The 17,985-nt window shown below is 35.4% G+C and overlaps 1 protein-coding gene and 1 long non-coding RNA gene across 2 annotated transcripts in view; both read right to left on the bottom strand.

Annotated features, from left to right (window-relative positions):
- Nucleotides 1-498: 498 nt before the first annotated feature.
- The window catches only part of LOC149534094 (LYR family of Fe/S cluster biogenesis protein), a 29,622-nt gene continuing 12,135 nt past the window's right edge, over nucleotides 499-17,985 (bottom strand). Inside the window, exon 2 of the mRNA XM_089803740.1 lies at nucleotides 499-984. Coding sequence (XP_089659866.1) covers nucleotides 793-984 — 192 coding nt within the window. The 3' untranslated portion in view covers nucleotides 499-792. The remainder of the gene's footprint in view (nucleotides 985-17,985) is intronic.
- LOC149534095 (uncharacterized) lies at nucleotides 1,639-7,378 on the bottom strand. Its single transcript, XR_016356795.1, has 2 exons — nucleotides 2,244-7,378; nucleotides 1,639-2,108 (listed from the first exon to the last, which is right to left on the bottom strand). It is a non-coding gene; the product is annotated as an uncharacterized LOC149534095 (long non-coding RNA).

Consider the following 17,985-nt stretch of genomic DNA (forward strand, 5'->3'; position numbering starts at 1 on the left):
AATCAATATCTACATATTAGAGCCTATACATGAGGAAGCAAGCCCCTAAGCAAAGATTTTATCACAACCTCCTGTAAAGAACTTTACAGCCACCGAAGAGCAGCAGAATGTTAATATAACTGAGTAAAAAGAGAAGGCAGAAAACAGGGATAGGAGCAATGGCAATCTTTAAAAATGGGCAAAGGAACGTATATATTCCTGAAAGCTGCTTGTTTTAAAGCCTTTGATATTGCAATATTTTGAGAGTGCACTTCTATCTGTTTGTTGATTTTCCGAAGCAACGCACACAAGAATTTCAAATGATGGATTCATGAAATCAATTGCAGAAAGTAGGACCAACTTCAACAATAATATTGCAATCACCTTTTCTTTTTTACTATTTCTTTCATCATTCTTTCTGTAAGGGTGGATAAGGTTTAAACAAAAATGCCAGACTAAATTGCATTGCTCAAGTACCAACCCAATTCAACACAAACACTGAGAAATTATAAAACAATATACAGGTTCAAGAGAACACTTAGTAATCAAATTAAAAAAAGACCTATCGTACATTTTGGAGAATCAAGCAAGAGTTTATTCCTTGCATTCCAGAATCTTTGCATTTCACAGTGAAAATAAAAAATGTAAGAAAAACAAGAAATGATGCACATAGAGATCTGGCCCTACATCTTAAACCATATATAAATTGGCATCATCATCAAACTTATTTAAAGTGTGTGCCTAGGAATATTCAAACAATTCATATTTGTAAATTTTATCCAACCTGGCATGTGTATTTTTTCAATCTTTAGCTTAAAAGTTATTGCTATCATAGAATTTCTTAAGAAATTTGGAGTCTCCAAAATTGTCGACAACGCCTATATTTGACGGTATTTGCCCTTCTTGACCAACAACATATTGACCAATAATGTGATGACGCTGCTTGGAATGGTCAAGACAGTTCCTGAGTTCTTCATCACCTTTGAAAACAAGCATATCAATAACCTGAAAAGATTAAAAACTACATTCAGCACACTGTAGACTTGCAATAGCAGTAAAACTTGTCATGACATGCTACAGAAACAAATAAGCAGGTGTCAAGAGACAAAAAACCTAATAAGCCTCCAATCCTGGTCATGAAGCTAAAGTGTTTTCTTCCAACTAATAATGTAGATAGAATGAGTCACTGAACAACAGCCTCATAATTTAACGTACAATACATCCAGAATAAGCACCTGCCATATGAAAGACCAATAGGCAGAATGTTCAAGCTCAATATTGCTACAGTGGCACCAATAGAAGTGTTTGAAACATTGCTTATTTCCTGCTGCTAGTTAAATTATCAGCACCGATGGCAGTGTTTGAAGCATTGCTTATATTTCTTGCTACTAGTTAAGTTTATCGACCGTGCTTAATTCTGTTATGTTTCCATTGAGTTTATATGGTTCCAAGGAAATCAAGCTTGAATACAGCGAGCTACATAAGCACAATGCATCAGGACTGGTGATGAATAGATCACAAATGACATTAAAAAATAATATTTAATTAGGTAGAATTGTAACACAATTAAACAATTTATGTAATATTCATAAAACTAGCCCACCAAGATCGGCAATCACGGTGTCTGACACTATTTTATAATAATTCTTTAGAGAGGAGTTCAAATAATGCTTATTAGACATATCAGATTGGCAGAAATTTATAAGATCCATGTATACAAAATGTATATGCCATTTAAGATTGACACCCATTCCCTACTATGACAGGTATGCAATCGATGCATGAATCAGACAGAAAGAAACAACAGACTGCCAACAAATAATCTAAACAAATGAAAATAGGCATGGCAATGTGACTTGATATAACATGATAATCGATCACTGCTATGTTCCAATAATAATCAAGAGGCAAATAATTGTGTCAGAGTTTATAGCATCCTAATACTCACTCCTACATTACAATATGGAGATACTCTGAAAGATACATTTCCTACAGCCAATCTGACACCATCAATGATATTTTTCCTAGGATGTCCAGTTTGCCCCAGCCATGATACAAACTGGTACACAGTTCTGGTCTGGTCCAGCCCACGGGAGGATGATTTGAATCTGACCACACCCAGTTTGGACCTGGGCGAATCCACAGACGAATTTATCTAAGCAAATGGGTGAGAACCACTCTTCTGCATATATTCAAATTACAAATACAATCTAGACATTGACTGAAATAAAAAGATAGACGAGTCTGCAGGGTAAAGGACTTGCATTGTGAGAAGATCGCTGATTGTTCCAATCAATAGCCCGAGAGGCTCATAGAAGCAGTTCCAAAAGCTCCTGTTCTACATATGGACCAAGTATTTATCATTGCTTTTGCATGCTAAATGTTGTTTAGAAGTCTTCTCAAGTTGTTGAGAAGCAAACATAAAGATCAATTTTATTAATTTCCTTTGCATGCATTCCTCTTTTGCTTTGCTTTTGTCTCTTGCATTTACCATTGATTTAAATTTTAAACTGCTATACAGATGGTTCACAAGGGGCTTTTAAAATCCCAAAGCCATATTACCATTGATTTAAATTTTAAACTGCTATACAGATGGTTCACGAGGGGCTTTTAAAATCCCAAAGCCATAGTTTACTTGAAATCTTTGAAACATGATTCTAGTCATTTGATCAGATGGAATGCAAATTCTTTTGGATTATTTTATCTCACGAAGCCTTTGGTTGGTTTTATTTAAATGTATTTTGAAGCATGAATGGCATGAATAATGACTTACAAGTTTCTTCTTGTTTTTATGTTATTATGTAACATTCTTATTCTAACTCATGCTTCTAGGGTGCAGCAATGTGCTATATAATTTTTACATGTTCTTGTACTAACGAACCCAAACCTCTTTTCAAAATTTTGCCATATCGGCAAACCAGTTCTTCGAAACCGAACCCCAACCGGCATCCTAGTATTTTTCATTCAAAATTTAGACACAACTGTATTATCTCTGCTAACAAATAATATTTACATTTCCATCAGAAGTCCATTTGATAAGACTTGATAATTCCAATGTTTTTAAAAATGAAAAAAGAAATCAACACCCTCAGATTGATGGCAAGCGTGTTTAAAATTGTTATAAACACAATTGACTGTGTGCATTTGAGCATTTAGGTGCTTCCATTTGACCATCATGCCAGGCTAGCTCTCTAAAGCTTATCATTAGGAGACCAGCACCTTAGCTGAAATTAAATTGTTTCTGAACAGAATGCCATTCAACAGCCTCTAGTTTCACAGCATCAGTTGGCCTCTATCTATAATTGGAACGAATTTCAATAACAGCATTTGCCTGAGACACTGTTTTATAGTAATTGGTATTACTACATTTAGCAATTCATGGATTAAGCTGCATGAAATTTTCCCACTATTATTGCGTAATAAACCACCTGAATCATCATTTTGTATATATTTAGTTCAATTGACAACAAGCTACAGTGTGTTCAATTCAACTGGATATCAGGTGAAGGATTTGAATGGCAGGCAATGGACGGGGGTACTTTGGGGTACAGACACAGGTTCGCCTATTTTTCAAAACAGGGAATGGGGATACTTGGGTACACCAATTTTTTTACATATATTTTAATATTTTATAGAAAATCTGAATATATGAGTCATGACTGAGTTTCCAAAACAATAACAGTGATAAAGCTTGCAGATGTAACGTATAGTTTTCAGTTTCATATTTGCAATATCTTTGTAATAATAATATTATATGCTAAATGTTTAGATGTAAGACAGAGAAGTTAAACTTAAACATGAACAAAATCATAAATCATATAACAATGACATATTGCAAATGACAAACTTTTGACTTGAAAAGTGATAAGGTTTATTGTTAATTAGTATTGTATCAAAGTTTCAAATTGATTACATATTGAATTAAGCATAATAAACAAGCTGATATGCAAACAAAAATAAGAAATCTTAATCAAGGTCCTTAGCTATGATGATCTCCCGAGTATCCACTGAGTGCCCGGTACTTTTACCACTTGCTTGGGTACGTGTACCAGTCTCCTGTACGCACTCCAGGGGTATGGAAACCAACATATTTAAAATTTAGGAAGTCCAATGGTACAATCAAGAGTTGTGCCCCCCGTACCAAGACTGATTTTTCTGTCAAAGAATCTCAGAAAATTCATTGTTTAGTCTGCTAGGGCATCCCTTTTCTCCCACATGCCATGACCATTCAATCCCAAACCAATTTCATTTTCAAAGGTCAGGAATCTACTTTAAAATTCCCAGAATTTCATATTTTTTGGATGGCTAAATGTGAAGTTATACTCCAACCCTCATGAGCAGGTCTGCTATCAGGGTTTCTGGAAAGTTTTTACAAACTCTATTGGATCTTCCATTATGCATCAGGGCTAACAACCAAACTTGGTTTAAATCAAATCTTGTTCATCACACTTCATGTCCAAAACAATATTGGTGGCTATTTAATCCATTTCCTTATCAAGAAATGCTCTGAATCAGTAAGGGACGTGAGGGGTCACAAGAAATCATTAATGCAAACTGATCAAAAACTTAAATTTGCTTCTTGAAATCAACATATAAATACCTTACATTCATTTTTTGATGAAGAACAGCCTTCATTCCATCCTTTTACAATCTCCCTATTAGATATTGACCTTCAACACATGACTGTCATGTTATTCCTGCAGGAAAATAGATGGCAGTCATGAGGTGTCTCTGAATGCTCATCTTCACACCTCAAAACTGACCTCTGCCCTCAACATCAACCATTACAAGGCATTTGTAAAGCATTTCGTAGTTTCAACCTGACCCAACTACCTTTGAAACAATCAACTGTGATTTGTCATCTTTTGTGTGTAACTTATGCATATGTGCAATTTTGCACTGTCACACTTTTTGCAATTTTTGCATTTCAATACAAAATGACTTCAAACTCTTCATGAACCTTCTAAATACATCTAAATGGACTTCAAAATGACCTTTTACAACATATTTACCCTTCCATGGCTCTTTTAAACAAATTTGACTCCATAGACCTACTCGAGACCTTGTTGCTCAAATTTGCAACTTGTTACAATTGAATTACATAGTTTCATATAATGGCTTAATATTACTCAAAACATGTTTAAATAAGTTAATAACCTTAAAGGCTTAAAGACTTGTAAATTGCTCATATCATTGCCTTTAACCATTTGTAGCATCCTTGGATGCTTGGGTGTTGGGTGCTACTGCAACATATTCCCAGCCTCAGAAAGTTTCCAAGTCCCTTGGATAACATGGATACCAACAAGAAAAAATATTAGACTGGAACCTTCACCTTTATCTTCATTCACTTTGCCTCTGTATGCCTCTTATCTTCCTTCATCTTCTCCGTGCCTCTGCTATCTTCAGCTTTCCCTTAAGGACACAGGACTGTCCTTGTTTCTACCTTCTGAATTACTACTGTCAGTGGACTACGTAATGGTTGCAACTCATGGTGCTATGGCAGGCATCCACCCCTCATACTGCTTCCAACACCCACAACCCATCCTCCTATGTCTCACCTAGTTCTTCTCTTTGCCTCACTCCCTACTCTTTTGGCAATCAATGGACCATCCCATGGCCCTAACAGGCTCCCAACCTATTGTTGAAGTTGGTGGATCCACACCTGCAACCAAAATCCATTAACAAAACCAAATATTGTTTCCCTTTACCAGCCCAGATCTTTTGTTCGGCTCTAATACAAATTTGATGCATAGCATCTTACATAACCCACTCATCCTTCTAGAATCATGCTGGTCCAATCAACCATTTCACATTTCTAGAGGTTTTATCCACAACTTTAACACCTTATTCCATCAAACCACCAGATACCAACATAAGGATCTATCTAGGATCTATGTATAATCTTTCATTGAAATGCCAACTTCCTATCCATACATCAAAGAAAAACAAGATATTTCATCATAGTAGCATTACAAGCCAATGGCAACAGTCCTTTCACATATTCAAGGTCTCTTCACAATTCTGATTCTTACCATAAGAATAGGCTTCCAACATATTGGCCAAAATGCCAATCCACTGATCACTAATCCATTGGATTAGACCTGTCTACACATGCAAGCATTAATATATATCAAACCTTATTGTCCACTCAACATCAGGGATAACCATCAAGTCTGAACACAACAACTATAACTCTGTAACAACACTGTCATTAGGATTCCTTCATATTTTATCCTCAACACAACCATTAATCCTGATCAGCAACTCTTGATTGTTGATCTTTTGCCAAATTCCAATATTGACCCACATAACAATAACCTATCACAAATAAGTTGTCCTCGCATTAGTGTGACTGTCTTATGATGACAGTATTTAGAGCTGCACTCAGACATTAGTATCTCCTGACAGAGAATGAATTCGGAAAATCGCTCTGGAGAAATTGTAGGTAATTAGGATCATAACAACATATCTAAAATTTAGGAAAATCCAACAGTGCAATCAAAAGTTATGCCCCTCATACCAATGCTGAATTTTCTTTAAAAAAACTCAGGAAATTCATTGTTTAGCCTGCTAGGAAATCACTTTTTCCCCACGTCATAACCCAATCCCAACCAATTCCATTTTGAAGGGTTGTGAGTCTACTTTAAATTCCCAGAATTCATAAGGAGCTCTGTTATCAAGGGTTTCTTGACAGTTTTTACAAATTCTATTGGATCTTCCATTATACATCAAGACTAACAACCAAACTTGGTTTAAATCAAAGCTTATTCATCCAACTTGATGTCCAAAAACGTTTTGGTGGTTATTCAATCCATTTCCTTATCAAGAAAAAGTTAAAACTCTGAAATGGTAAGGGATGAGAGTCATCACAAGAAATCATTAATGCAAACTGATCAAAAACTTAAATTTGCTTCTTAAAATCAACATATAAAATCTTAACATTCATTTTTTGATGCAGAATAACCTCCAGTCTGTCCTTTTACAATCTCCCTATTAGACATTGGCATTCAACCCAAGGCTGTCATGTTATTCCTGTAGGAAAAGATATGGCAGTCATGAGGTGTCGCTGATTTCTCTTGTCTTCACTCCTCAAAACTCACCTATGTCCTCAACATCAACCATTGCAAGGCATTTAAAATGCATTTTGATAGTTTCAACCTGCACCAACTACCCTTGAAGTTTGAACCAATCAACTGCCCTCTGTCATCTTTTGTGCAACTTTATGCATTTCAACACAAAATGATTTCAAACTCTTCGTGAACCTTCTGAATACATCTAAATGGACTTCAAAATGACATTTTACAATATAATTACCCTTTCATGGCTCTTTTATACAAATTTGACTCCATAGACCTATTATGTCAGTAATTGGTAAACTATTTGATGTATTAACAATGAGCAAAGACGCTCACTAAATACACTTACAATATTTACAGAATAAGCAAGTTTCTTAAAAAAAAATTGCAGACAAGATGAGGGATAATCTTATCACCTAAAATTACAATAAAGTACATCATTAAGCATTAAATAAATAATAAAACATTATTTTAACACCCTCCCTTAATGCTCAATCTATCAACAACACCAATAGAGCCCCTGAATTTTACGAACTTGTAAGGAATGAGGGACTTGGTGAGGATATCTGTTATCTGATCCGCTGTTGGAACATACAGAAACTGAATGGATCTGTCTTCAACAAGTTGCCGTATGAAGTGACAATGAGTTTCCACATGTTTAGTTCTTTCATGGAAGACTGGATTCTTGGCAAGTTTGAGAACTCCCCGATTATCACAAAGCAAAGAAGTCAGACCTGCTTGAGATATTTGCATATCTGCAAGCATCTGCCGAAGCCAAACTGCCTCACAAGTTGCTTTAATAGCTTCATTGTACTCTGCTTCTGTCAAGGAGAGAGGCACAGCTTGCTACTTCTTACTAGTCCATGTGACTGCAGTAGATCCCAAACGCAACACATATCCAAATGTTGATTTCCTATATCAACTGAACCTGCCCAATCGTAATCTGTGTAACCAAGAAGTCTAGGATCTTGACTCCAAGTGTACAAGAGTCCAAAATCAGCATTAGAAACTTCTGATATTTGTAGAATATTTGTTGATAGGAAGGGTATTGAAGCACTCATGAGTTTTCTAACACTTCCAGGCATTCCTTTATTTCCTGATGGGATGACTGTAGCTGTTCACATGGTAGCAGTTTCCAAAGTCTTCACTCACCAACACGCAAATGTACTTGCACAGGTGTATTGTGAATGTCTTAGGGGTCATCTGAGGGCTACTATTGATGAATTAGTTCCTCTTGCTGGAAGTGCCCTTCACATGACGCAGCACACACTTCGCTGCTACCCAATGATCAACCATGGAGGCTCTCATGAAGCGTGAAATATAGCTCACTCCAAAACTGAGGTCAAGTCTAGTGGCAATCAGATAGATGAGACTACCCACTAGTTGCTTGAACAATGATTCATCTTTGTATAGGTGAACCAAACTTAGCTGACAACTTAAGCCCTTTTTCCATGGGCGTCGAGACAGGTTTGCAATCCTGCATTTGAAACTTATCCAAAAGACTTTGAACATATTTAGATTGGGAGATGAAGATACTGCTCTGCCTGCCAAACCTCAACACCTAAACAATAATGGAGAAGTCAAAAATCTGTCATGTCAAATGAGTTGCACAAACTCTATTTGAGCTCACCAATCAACTATTTAGAGCTGCCAATAATGATCAGGTCATCAACATAGACACTAACCAGCAGAATCTCATTACCAACCTGTTTGACATACAAATGTTCGGCTTTCATAGTCTTTTCCCACTCAGGTATCCCTTTAGCCTCTGAATATGTTTGAGGCTCATAAACAATTTGAATGTTGGCCATGAGAGCAAAATTAACTATATGTTGTCATTTGCTCTTGTTTTTGGATGATCTACCCTCAATGAGCTCATCATGATGAAGATCACCAATAGTCTTAGCCCACCATATAGGCCAGAGAGTAGAAGAACCAACATTGGATGTAGGAGCTAAAATTGGTACTAAATTGGAACAGGTTCAACAGGTGGAAGATTACCATCATCCGAACAAAACTCAAGTTGAGCATCTTCAAACTCAGGATTTGCATCATCCCTCCCATCAAGTAGACCTATTAGAAGACGGACACCCAAATCGAAAGCCTTCAAAGGCTAATCCTCAAAATTTTGCACAAATGAGGATGGGTGAAAAGGTCCACATGTTTCATCAAAGACAACATCCCTATTGAAGACAAGACGATCAATATTTGCATCTATCAATCGATAAGCCTTATGGTTGTCACTGTACCCTGTAGACATAAGCTTTTGACTCTTGGAATCCAACTTAGAGCATTTGGCATCTAGAATCCATGCATAAGCTAAAGAGCTAAAGATTTCAAGATGACTGATCCTAGGTTTGCGACCAGTCCAAACTTCTTCAAGAGTCTCTACTTTAAAAACCTGTATAGGGGACCTATTAAGGAGATGTACCGCAATGAAAACTACTCTTGCCCAAAACTTATTAGGAGCACTCCTATGGTGTAACTTGGAACAGGCCATCTCAACGATAGTACGATTGTGCCACTCTACAACACCGTTTTGCTAAAGAGAATTGGGTGTGGTTAACTGGTGTTTTATACCATGTGTATCACAAAAGTTGGAGAAATCAGTAGAACTAAATTCCCCTCATTATCTAACCTAAGAGTGATTATACAACTAGACTCTTTTTCTACCAAGGCCTTAAACTTCTAAAATACAATAAAAGCATATGATTTCTATCTAAGAAAGTACACCCACATTTTACGACTAAAATCATCAACAAAAAGCAAGAAATACCTACAACCAATAAAAGGTGTATGCATTGGCTCACAAATATCAACATGAACCAACCGAAATTCTTTAGAGGCTCACCATGAGTCACCATCCATGAACGGTGTCCAGTGCGGCTTCCCAACTTGACAAGCTCTGCAAACACCATGATGATGAGTCTAGATCTTGGGTAAACCAACTACAAGCCCCTCCAGGTCAATTGCGAGAGATAGTGCACATTTAAGTGTCCATATCGCTAATTGCCATAGACTGGTGATGGAAGAACTTTTGGCTGCCATAACTAACTCTAGAGAATCACCAATATTCACAAGTTGGTTAAAGACCATGATGCTTGATGCCAATAGCCACAATAGTGTGAGTCTCCCAATTAATAATCAAACACTTGTGTGAGCTGAATACAACATCCAACTAAGGATAATGTTGCCTGATCTAACTGACTGAGAGAAGATTTAGTTCCATATTAGGAACTTAATACACATTGAGGAATATGAGATCCCTCCTACCAGAATGTGCCTGAACAATGCCCTTACTGACAACTATGTATTCTTCTCCTCCTCTAAAAACAACTGAGTCAGTGAACGGAAAGAAGTCTGTAAACCAATCACCTCGATTAATAAAGTGACACAATGCACTTGAGTCAACATACCAGGCAAAAGACTTCACATGATCTGCAGATCTTTTAACCATGAAGGCATAATAGGCAAATTCTTTCTGCTCAGTTTGCTCAACTACATGCGCATTCTATTGAGACCCTCCCTGCTTCTTCTGTTTAGAAGCCAATTGCTAACAGCAATCCTTCTTCATGTGACTGTATTTATGACAGCAATTACACTACATGTTCTTTTTCTTAGAACTTTCATGAAGTTGACCTGAGCCTTCTGCTACGAACATTGACCAGTGCAAAAGCTTGCTCTATAGAAGATGGACCAGAACCAAACTGTTGTTTCCAACGGCCCTGCTACAAAAGTTTGGTACAGAGGTTTGGAAACTTCAGATCAACATTCGTGGAGGTAATGTTGAGAGTTCAAACAAAATGCACATAGGACCTTGAAAGGCTCGTCAAGGTAATAACTACCATGTCTTCTTCCTTCATCTTCTGACAATTCGCCTTCAACTGATCACGAATGTCCTTAATCTTTGTCAGATGCTCCTGTAAGGACATTCTCATTCATCATGATGGAGAAAAATTGATTCTTTAAAAAGAATGCAAGGCTTTTAGAAGCTCCCAAATCTCGGCAGTTGATTTTCTAAAAAGACCCTGTCGAAGATAATCATCTGTAACAAAAAGTTTAATGAGCATAACAGCTTCACGATTGCGCTCATCAGACTTTGGCTGCTCTACATCCACTATAGCTAGATGTTGAAGCGTGTAACGCCCCGCCAAGGGATCCAAAAGAATTAACCTAAAGTTTTACTAAGTTTGCCAAACAATTTTTTTTTTAAACATGAAAGATAAACCATTCATATCAACCACATAGTAGCGGATGTAATAACATACAATCAACTATAAGCATACATAACAAGTTACATTCCTTAAGGATCCCAAGACGTTGAGTCACATTTAATCTAATTAATGCTAAGTCTAACAACTACCACATCCACATGAAAGAATAATTAAAGGTCCACAGTCCTTAACATACATTTGTTTTCAAATGCCTCTTGGCAATTAAATGCAGAATGCTCAATCATCCACTATACATATCACAGGGTATGAAAGGCTTAAAAGAATATGCATATGTAAAATTAAAGATACATCATCCTATTCTAATCTATGATGCAAATATGATAAAGTAAATGAAACCAAATTCCATACATGATACGTCATCATAGAAAATATAAACATCCATCATAAAAGATAGCCATAAATCATAATCACTACACATAATTATCTAAATGCACGGTTCCTCCCAACCATAAATAGCATCATTAAACCATCGTGGGTCCTAGCCATCCCTTCGTGCGTAACATCTCAAGTCACCAAAGAGATCATCGATATTATCATAGTAGGGATGTCACTCTTAAAATACACTACAACAAATGTAGAAGGAAATCTAACATACTACAGCATATGCATAAAGAAATCTAACATGCAAGAATAAAGCATAAGATGATCCTACAAATTAGATAACATCATCTATCACATGCTAATCATTAATATAAAGAAACATACCAGTAAATAACATCCATCATAAGATCCAAGAACAGAGTGAAAATTAATACCAACCAAAAATGCTCTACCCATGGTGTCTAGGGACGGATCTCAAATGGTAGGAATGAAAAAGCACTACCACCCGACCGCGTGGAACCTAAATGGTCCACTCCCACCGTGCTAAGGAGATAGTCTCAAGTCCCAAACAGGATATCAAATCACATAGCACAAGATAACAAATCACATAACACAAGTACTCTCTAAGTCCAGGAATCCTAGAAGCACACTAACTCAAGGTTCCAACATAAAAGGTCGACACCTATACCCAGAGGCACAACAATGATATGCAGGAAACCTACTATGTAAGCGAGAAAGTGTCATCGCACGAATCACGCTAGAGTTACCCTAGTAGTCTCTCAATAGACCTTGGCCCCTAGTGATCCCTATGCGGCCACTAGTATCCTCTCATACTGACGAGGCATACTACGGAATGCAAGCTCGCAACCAAGCATTCTCTCTACTCCCATCCTAGTCTGTACTAGCACTCGAGGCATGGGCAAAAACATACAATTATCTTATTAGGTCCATTTTAATCCCCATTTAGTGTAAATGTTTTCACTTATTAAAACAACTTACAATGAGTTACCCTGGCAGCCACTTAGGGCCCCGACCCCCATTGCAAGCCACTTCCCGACACTACAAGTAGATAACCTACCCTAGGCTCATGAAATCACAAATCACAAAATCACCTCAGTCCTATACAAGCGAATGGAAAGCATCAAAAGATAATCAAAATAATCACATCAGTTCTCCATGAGCAACTAAAAAGCGTCCAATGATAATCATAATATCCATTAGTTCTCAACGAGCCACTGAAAAGTATCTCAAAATAGTATTGATCAAAGACTCCAAAATGGTCAAGTCAAAACATGTCACAACATGACATAATCAAGATCAAAATAAACACTTTAGTCCCATCAAGGCGACTGGAAAGTAGTCCAAGTATAACTGATCGATGACTAAAAAATGATTAATTCAAGTATCAAAAATACATACACCTCAGCTTCACACAAGAAGACTGGAAAGCAATAACAATCAGTAAATACAAGCATCTCATAGAGCATGCCATCACATTACCATGGTTGGGTTTTAAAAGAATCGAGACCAAATAACATCAACATGCCATCACATTCGCATAACTCCCAAGCCTCTGGTAGACATCCTAACTGGTCAACACTCTAGGACCACCCAAACCCCAAACATGGATAGCATAAAGAACAAGATACAAACACATATTTTAGTTTGCTTTCACAATCACATGGTTAAGCCAAATATTAGGTTTTAATTTTCGTTTTCAAGTACATTTCAAGTGTATAAGATTCTTCATTTATCTACAACTCAACCCATTTATTTTTTTGAATAAAACATAGAATTATCCCTCCATTATTTTAAAACAATTCTCTAAAATAATCATAAGATAATTATTTACTTATTTAAATCATTGAACTAGTTCCCATTGACTTTTAGATAAGATCATTCACATTATTCAAAACATTAGAATAATACTTATCAACTTTCAAATAATTAGTTTACAATTTCCTTTAAACACTTCAAGGACAATCATTTATTTAAAATAATCTTTATTGATTTTAAATAAAATCAATCTTATTAATAGTTCAATTATTTAATTCCACTAAATACTTATTAATATCTCTTTTCTTTTAATTTGCCCTTATTTAAAAATCCATTTACTAAAATTGACTAATAATTAATTACACTTCTTCTACTATTAACTAATCTTAATTAAATTAAATTAAATTAGATTAGTTAATAAATCATATAAAACTAATGCATAACAATAAGATTCTATTTTAATTTAAACCCAAATCCGAATCAATTTCCAAATCTTGACTCTACTAAGGGAAAATTGCAATAATAATTTTAATTCCCATAACTGGATGAAACAATATGCATGCCCGAATTACAAAATTGAAGATTCATTCATAGAGAATTATTCAAGCACGCATAACAGACACGAGAAGACAGGAAGAGAAAGAGCGTAATAAAATATGCAAAATAATCACAACTGCCTACCTGGACACTGATGCTAATTGGCTACACCTCAGAAAATTGTAGAGAAGCTCCTCCTCTTAGAACCTTCTCTTTTTCGCAAATTTCTTCCTTCTCCAACATTCGCAATTCCTCCAAGAACCGAAACCCCCCCAAGTGACTAGGAGTGCTTGTAGAAGCATATGAGTTTCTCGAATGCATGTTAGTTGTCCAAACACACTAGAAGAGCCTCTATATAAAAGCCTCTAAGATGCATCTAGAATGTGTCTAAAAAGAACTAAGAGATAAGCATGACAACTAAGCACATAACTTCCACAATAAGAAGATAAACATGATGAGGTGTCTAGAATGTTGTAGACACCATGTGCTCAAATAATATGCTAACTCCTAAGTGTAGACAACGTGTGCATAATTAGAGTGCCAACTCCTGTGTTGTCAACATGACAACTTACAAGAGTTTGCATACTCCTATGTGAATAAATATTAAAATAATACACCTTAATTTATTAATTTTAAATCTCATGCACTCACTTTATTAAATCCACTTGTTTTATCTTAATATATTTTAATCACATGCATACATCATGTGATCTAGAATCTTTTAATAATTTTAATATCTTTTCCACCAGAGCTATCAAATTTCCACAATCCATAAGTATAATATTAAGCTTCTGGATTTGATTGTGTGAATATTTTTTATCATCAACGTTTCGGATCACACTACGTGATCCATCATCAAGATAAACATGCAAATGAAGAGAGGAGAAAAATGGTAGATTGCATACCAAGAATCCCATAAAATTGCATACCAAGAATGCATATCTTTTCCACTTCTAAATTTATTTTTGAAATTTAATTGATAAAATATTTATTAACTTAAATAATAATATTATTTATCATTTATTTAAAAAAATGAACTCTAAATATATTATTATTAAATTAAATAAATATTACCACGTTCCAAATTTAAACTTATAACTTTAATCTTCAAATTTAATTCTTTTTATTTAATTAATTTCCCAATTAATTAAATAAAAATAAATATTAAAATATCATATTAATTTTCCATTTAATTACATCATTAATTAAATCTTTTAATTAGACTTAATTAATAGAAAATATTGGGCCAATAGTGGCATGTTGTGATGGTTACGTTGTTGTGTTGTTATCCTTGCCATCAAGGTTCAAATCTCATGGGGATAAGGTCCCCCGTTTGTGGCCTCACTGGTTCATAGCTCCAGGTCAAAGCGTTTACCCCTCTTTAAAAAAAAAAAATTAATAGAAAATACACCAAAGACTCATAAAATAAAATACGAAAACCCATCATAGCAAAACACATACAAAATCAAATCAAAAGGGTTAATATCACGAATTACGTCATCCAACGCATTCGGAGGGTACTCAACTTAGATACTTGTCATAATTTTCAATTAGAACAAATGGCTTAAAGGGTTGGGATTTGGACTTGAGAATTTATCTCCCCTCTCTTACCATTAAGATAATGCGATAAGGTACGCTCATCCTGGCAATTCAAGGAACTCAATACCCAATACCTGCAACCTGCATAAAACCCACGCATGTACAAGCACAATATATATACTAAGCTAAATAGGCAATGGAAAGAAGTGGTGCATCGTGTAGATCCCGACTAGCAGCTGACTACGAGACCCTTCCTTAACCAAATCAAAAATGCCATACAGAAAGGAAACAAACACACACACCATACACATGCAAGTATGGGGTAAGTATCCATAAGAAAACACATACAGAATAAACCATCTATCTAATCATCATCAATAACTAAAATCACTTGAATAATCATCATGCATACATGAACTATAAAGTACCAAGTAATCTCATCATATAATAAACTGAATCTGAAACAATATCTGATAATCTCAAACTAATGCCACTATTAATCATCAACATAAAACTAGCCCTAAAAGAGTTTGGCAACAATAACAAAAATGCGAACTAGGGCAGGCACTACAAAGCATGCCCAAGACAATCTTATCAAGGTTGATATTAAAAAATGGTCATCATTAGCTACTTCCAAGTGTTGTACTTTCTACCATTAGAACAGTGATTGCCTTTCAACATGATGGTATTCAATAAAACCATCTTCACATTTTTCAAGGCACAAAAAATAAGAGACTATAAAGATGTTGATTCCCCAAAATTCTATGCATGAATTTCAATGCACTGAGACGGGTACAGATGTCAATACAAATTTTCTCCACAAAAATCAAGCCACATATTTCGAGACAAAAATCTAAAGACCCAGAAAAATCTGACTAAGACCCAAAAGAGATCTCAAAAACCCAAAAAAAATCTAAAATCATAATGAAATTTTGATGACAAAAAATGATGCACAAAAAATGAGGTACCCAGAAAATTCTAACGACCCATAGGCGATCTCAAAAAACCCACCAAGAATCTGCAATTAGGTTTTCAAAATGACAGAGTGCCTTAGAGAACCGTAAAAACCAAAAAATTGTAGATAGAACTGTAAAAAATTGGTGGAAATAAAACTCTGTTAACCACAAATCAAAGACAGAGGATTTTAACAACCTTAGATGGTGCCCAAGGTGCAAAAAGAGAACACAATCTGCAAGAAAAATGGCAGATAGAGAGACATTTGCAAAAAATGTGGCCAATAGCAAAGAAAATGGAGCCACATTTTGGAGAAGGAACAACCAGAAAAAATATGTCCAAACAAGGTCGAAGGTCACATGAAAAATGGCCACAATTTTGCAGAAATTAACGCCAAAAAATAAATGCAAGTTGCAGGATGATGTTTCCCAGCAGCCAAAACTATTTGCAGATAAAAGCAACCAATAATAGATGGAATTTGCAGACAAAGAAATCATTGAGAAGACCAATTAGAGTTTTGAAAGGTTCGATTTTTCCTGAAAAGTTGATTTCGACACATTTAAAGTTAAAGCAAACAATTTTATAAGAGAAATTTTTTAAAAATTGGAAAAATCTAAGCTTTCTCAGATACCATATTACGCAAGTAATTGGTAAATTATTTGATGTATTAACAATGAGAAAAGACGCTCAATAGATAGGCTTACAATATTTACAGGATAAGCAAGTTTCTAAAAAGAAACTATAGATAAGATCAAAGACGATCTTATCACCTAAAATTAAAATAAAGTACATTATTGAGCAATAAATAAATAATAAAATATTATTTTAATAAGACCTACTCAGGACCCCTTGTTGCTCAAATTAGCAACTTGTTACAATTGAATTACACAGTTTCGGATAATGGCTTAATATAACTCAAAACATGTTCAAATGAGCTTAAAGACTTGTAAATTGCTCATCATAGCCTTTAACCAGTTGTAGCCTCCTGGTATCTTGTATGTTAGGTGCTCCTGCACCACATTACTTTGAGTTGATATAGATTTCCATGTATGTATGTATGTACAAACACACAAACACACATTTGTAATTACATTTATATACCTCTATGTATTTATTGACATATCATATAATAATATAAAGAAAACTTTGAATATATAACATAACTTTCACACATACCTTTATGATGCCTTTACCACCTTTTAGAGCTATCTTGCTTCTCACATAAAGTAACTGGAAGAATTGATCAGAAAAATCTAGTTCACATAATCATTAATTTGAGTTTCAATGATTATGTCTAGGCTCGCAAGCAACAGGAGCATTTCTCTACTGACCACTATCACTAAGCATGGAGGAGAAGTTAATGCAGCACAAAAGATTGCTTGCAAGTTGCATCATAGAAATTTAGATGGAGCTATGTCTTCCATATGGTTTGCCAGCTATGTTGTACAATGGCAGTCAGGTACTACTGCAATTGCTTGTAATCCAGTCAAGGGGAGAAGAATGTTGCATTTAGTGTCCAAGTGCACTTCATTTGACATAACATTCATGATAGACAAATGGATTCGCAT

This window comes from Cupressus sempervirens, chromosome 10 (assembly GCF_028749045.1).
Source record: "Cupressus sempervirens isolate cs-2001-9-10 chromosome 10, ASM2874904v1, whole genome shotgun sequence".
Classification (NCBI taxonomy): Eukaryota; Viridiplantae; Streptophyta; class Pinopsida; order Cupressales; family Cupressaceae; genus Cupressus; species Cupressus sempervirens.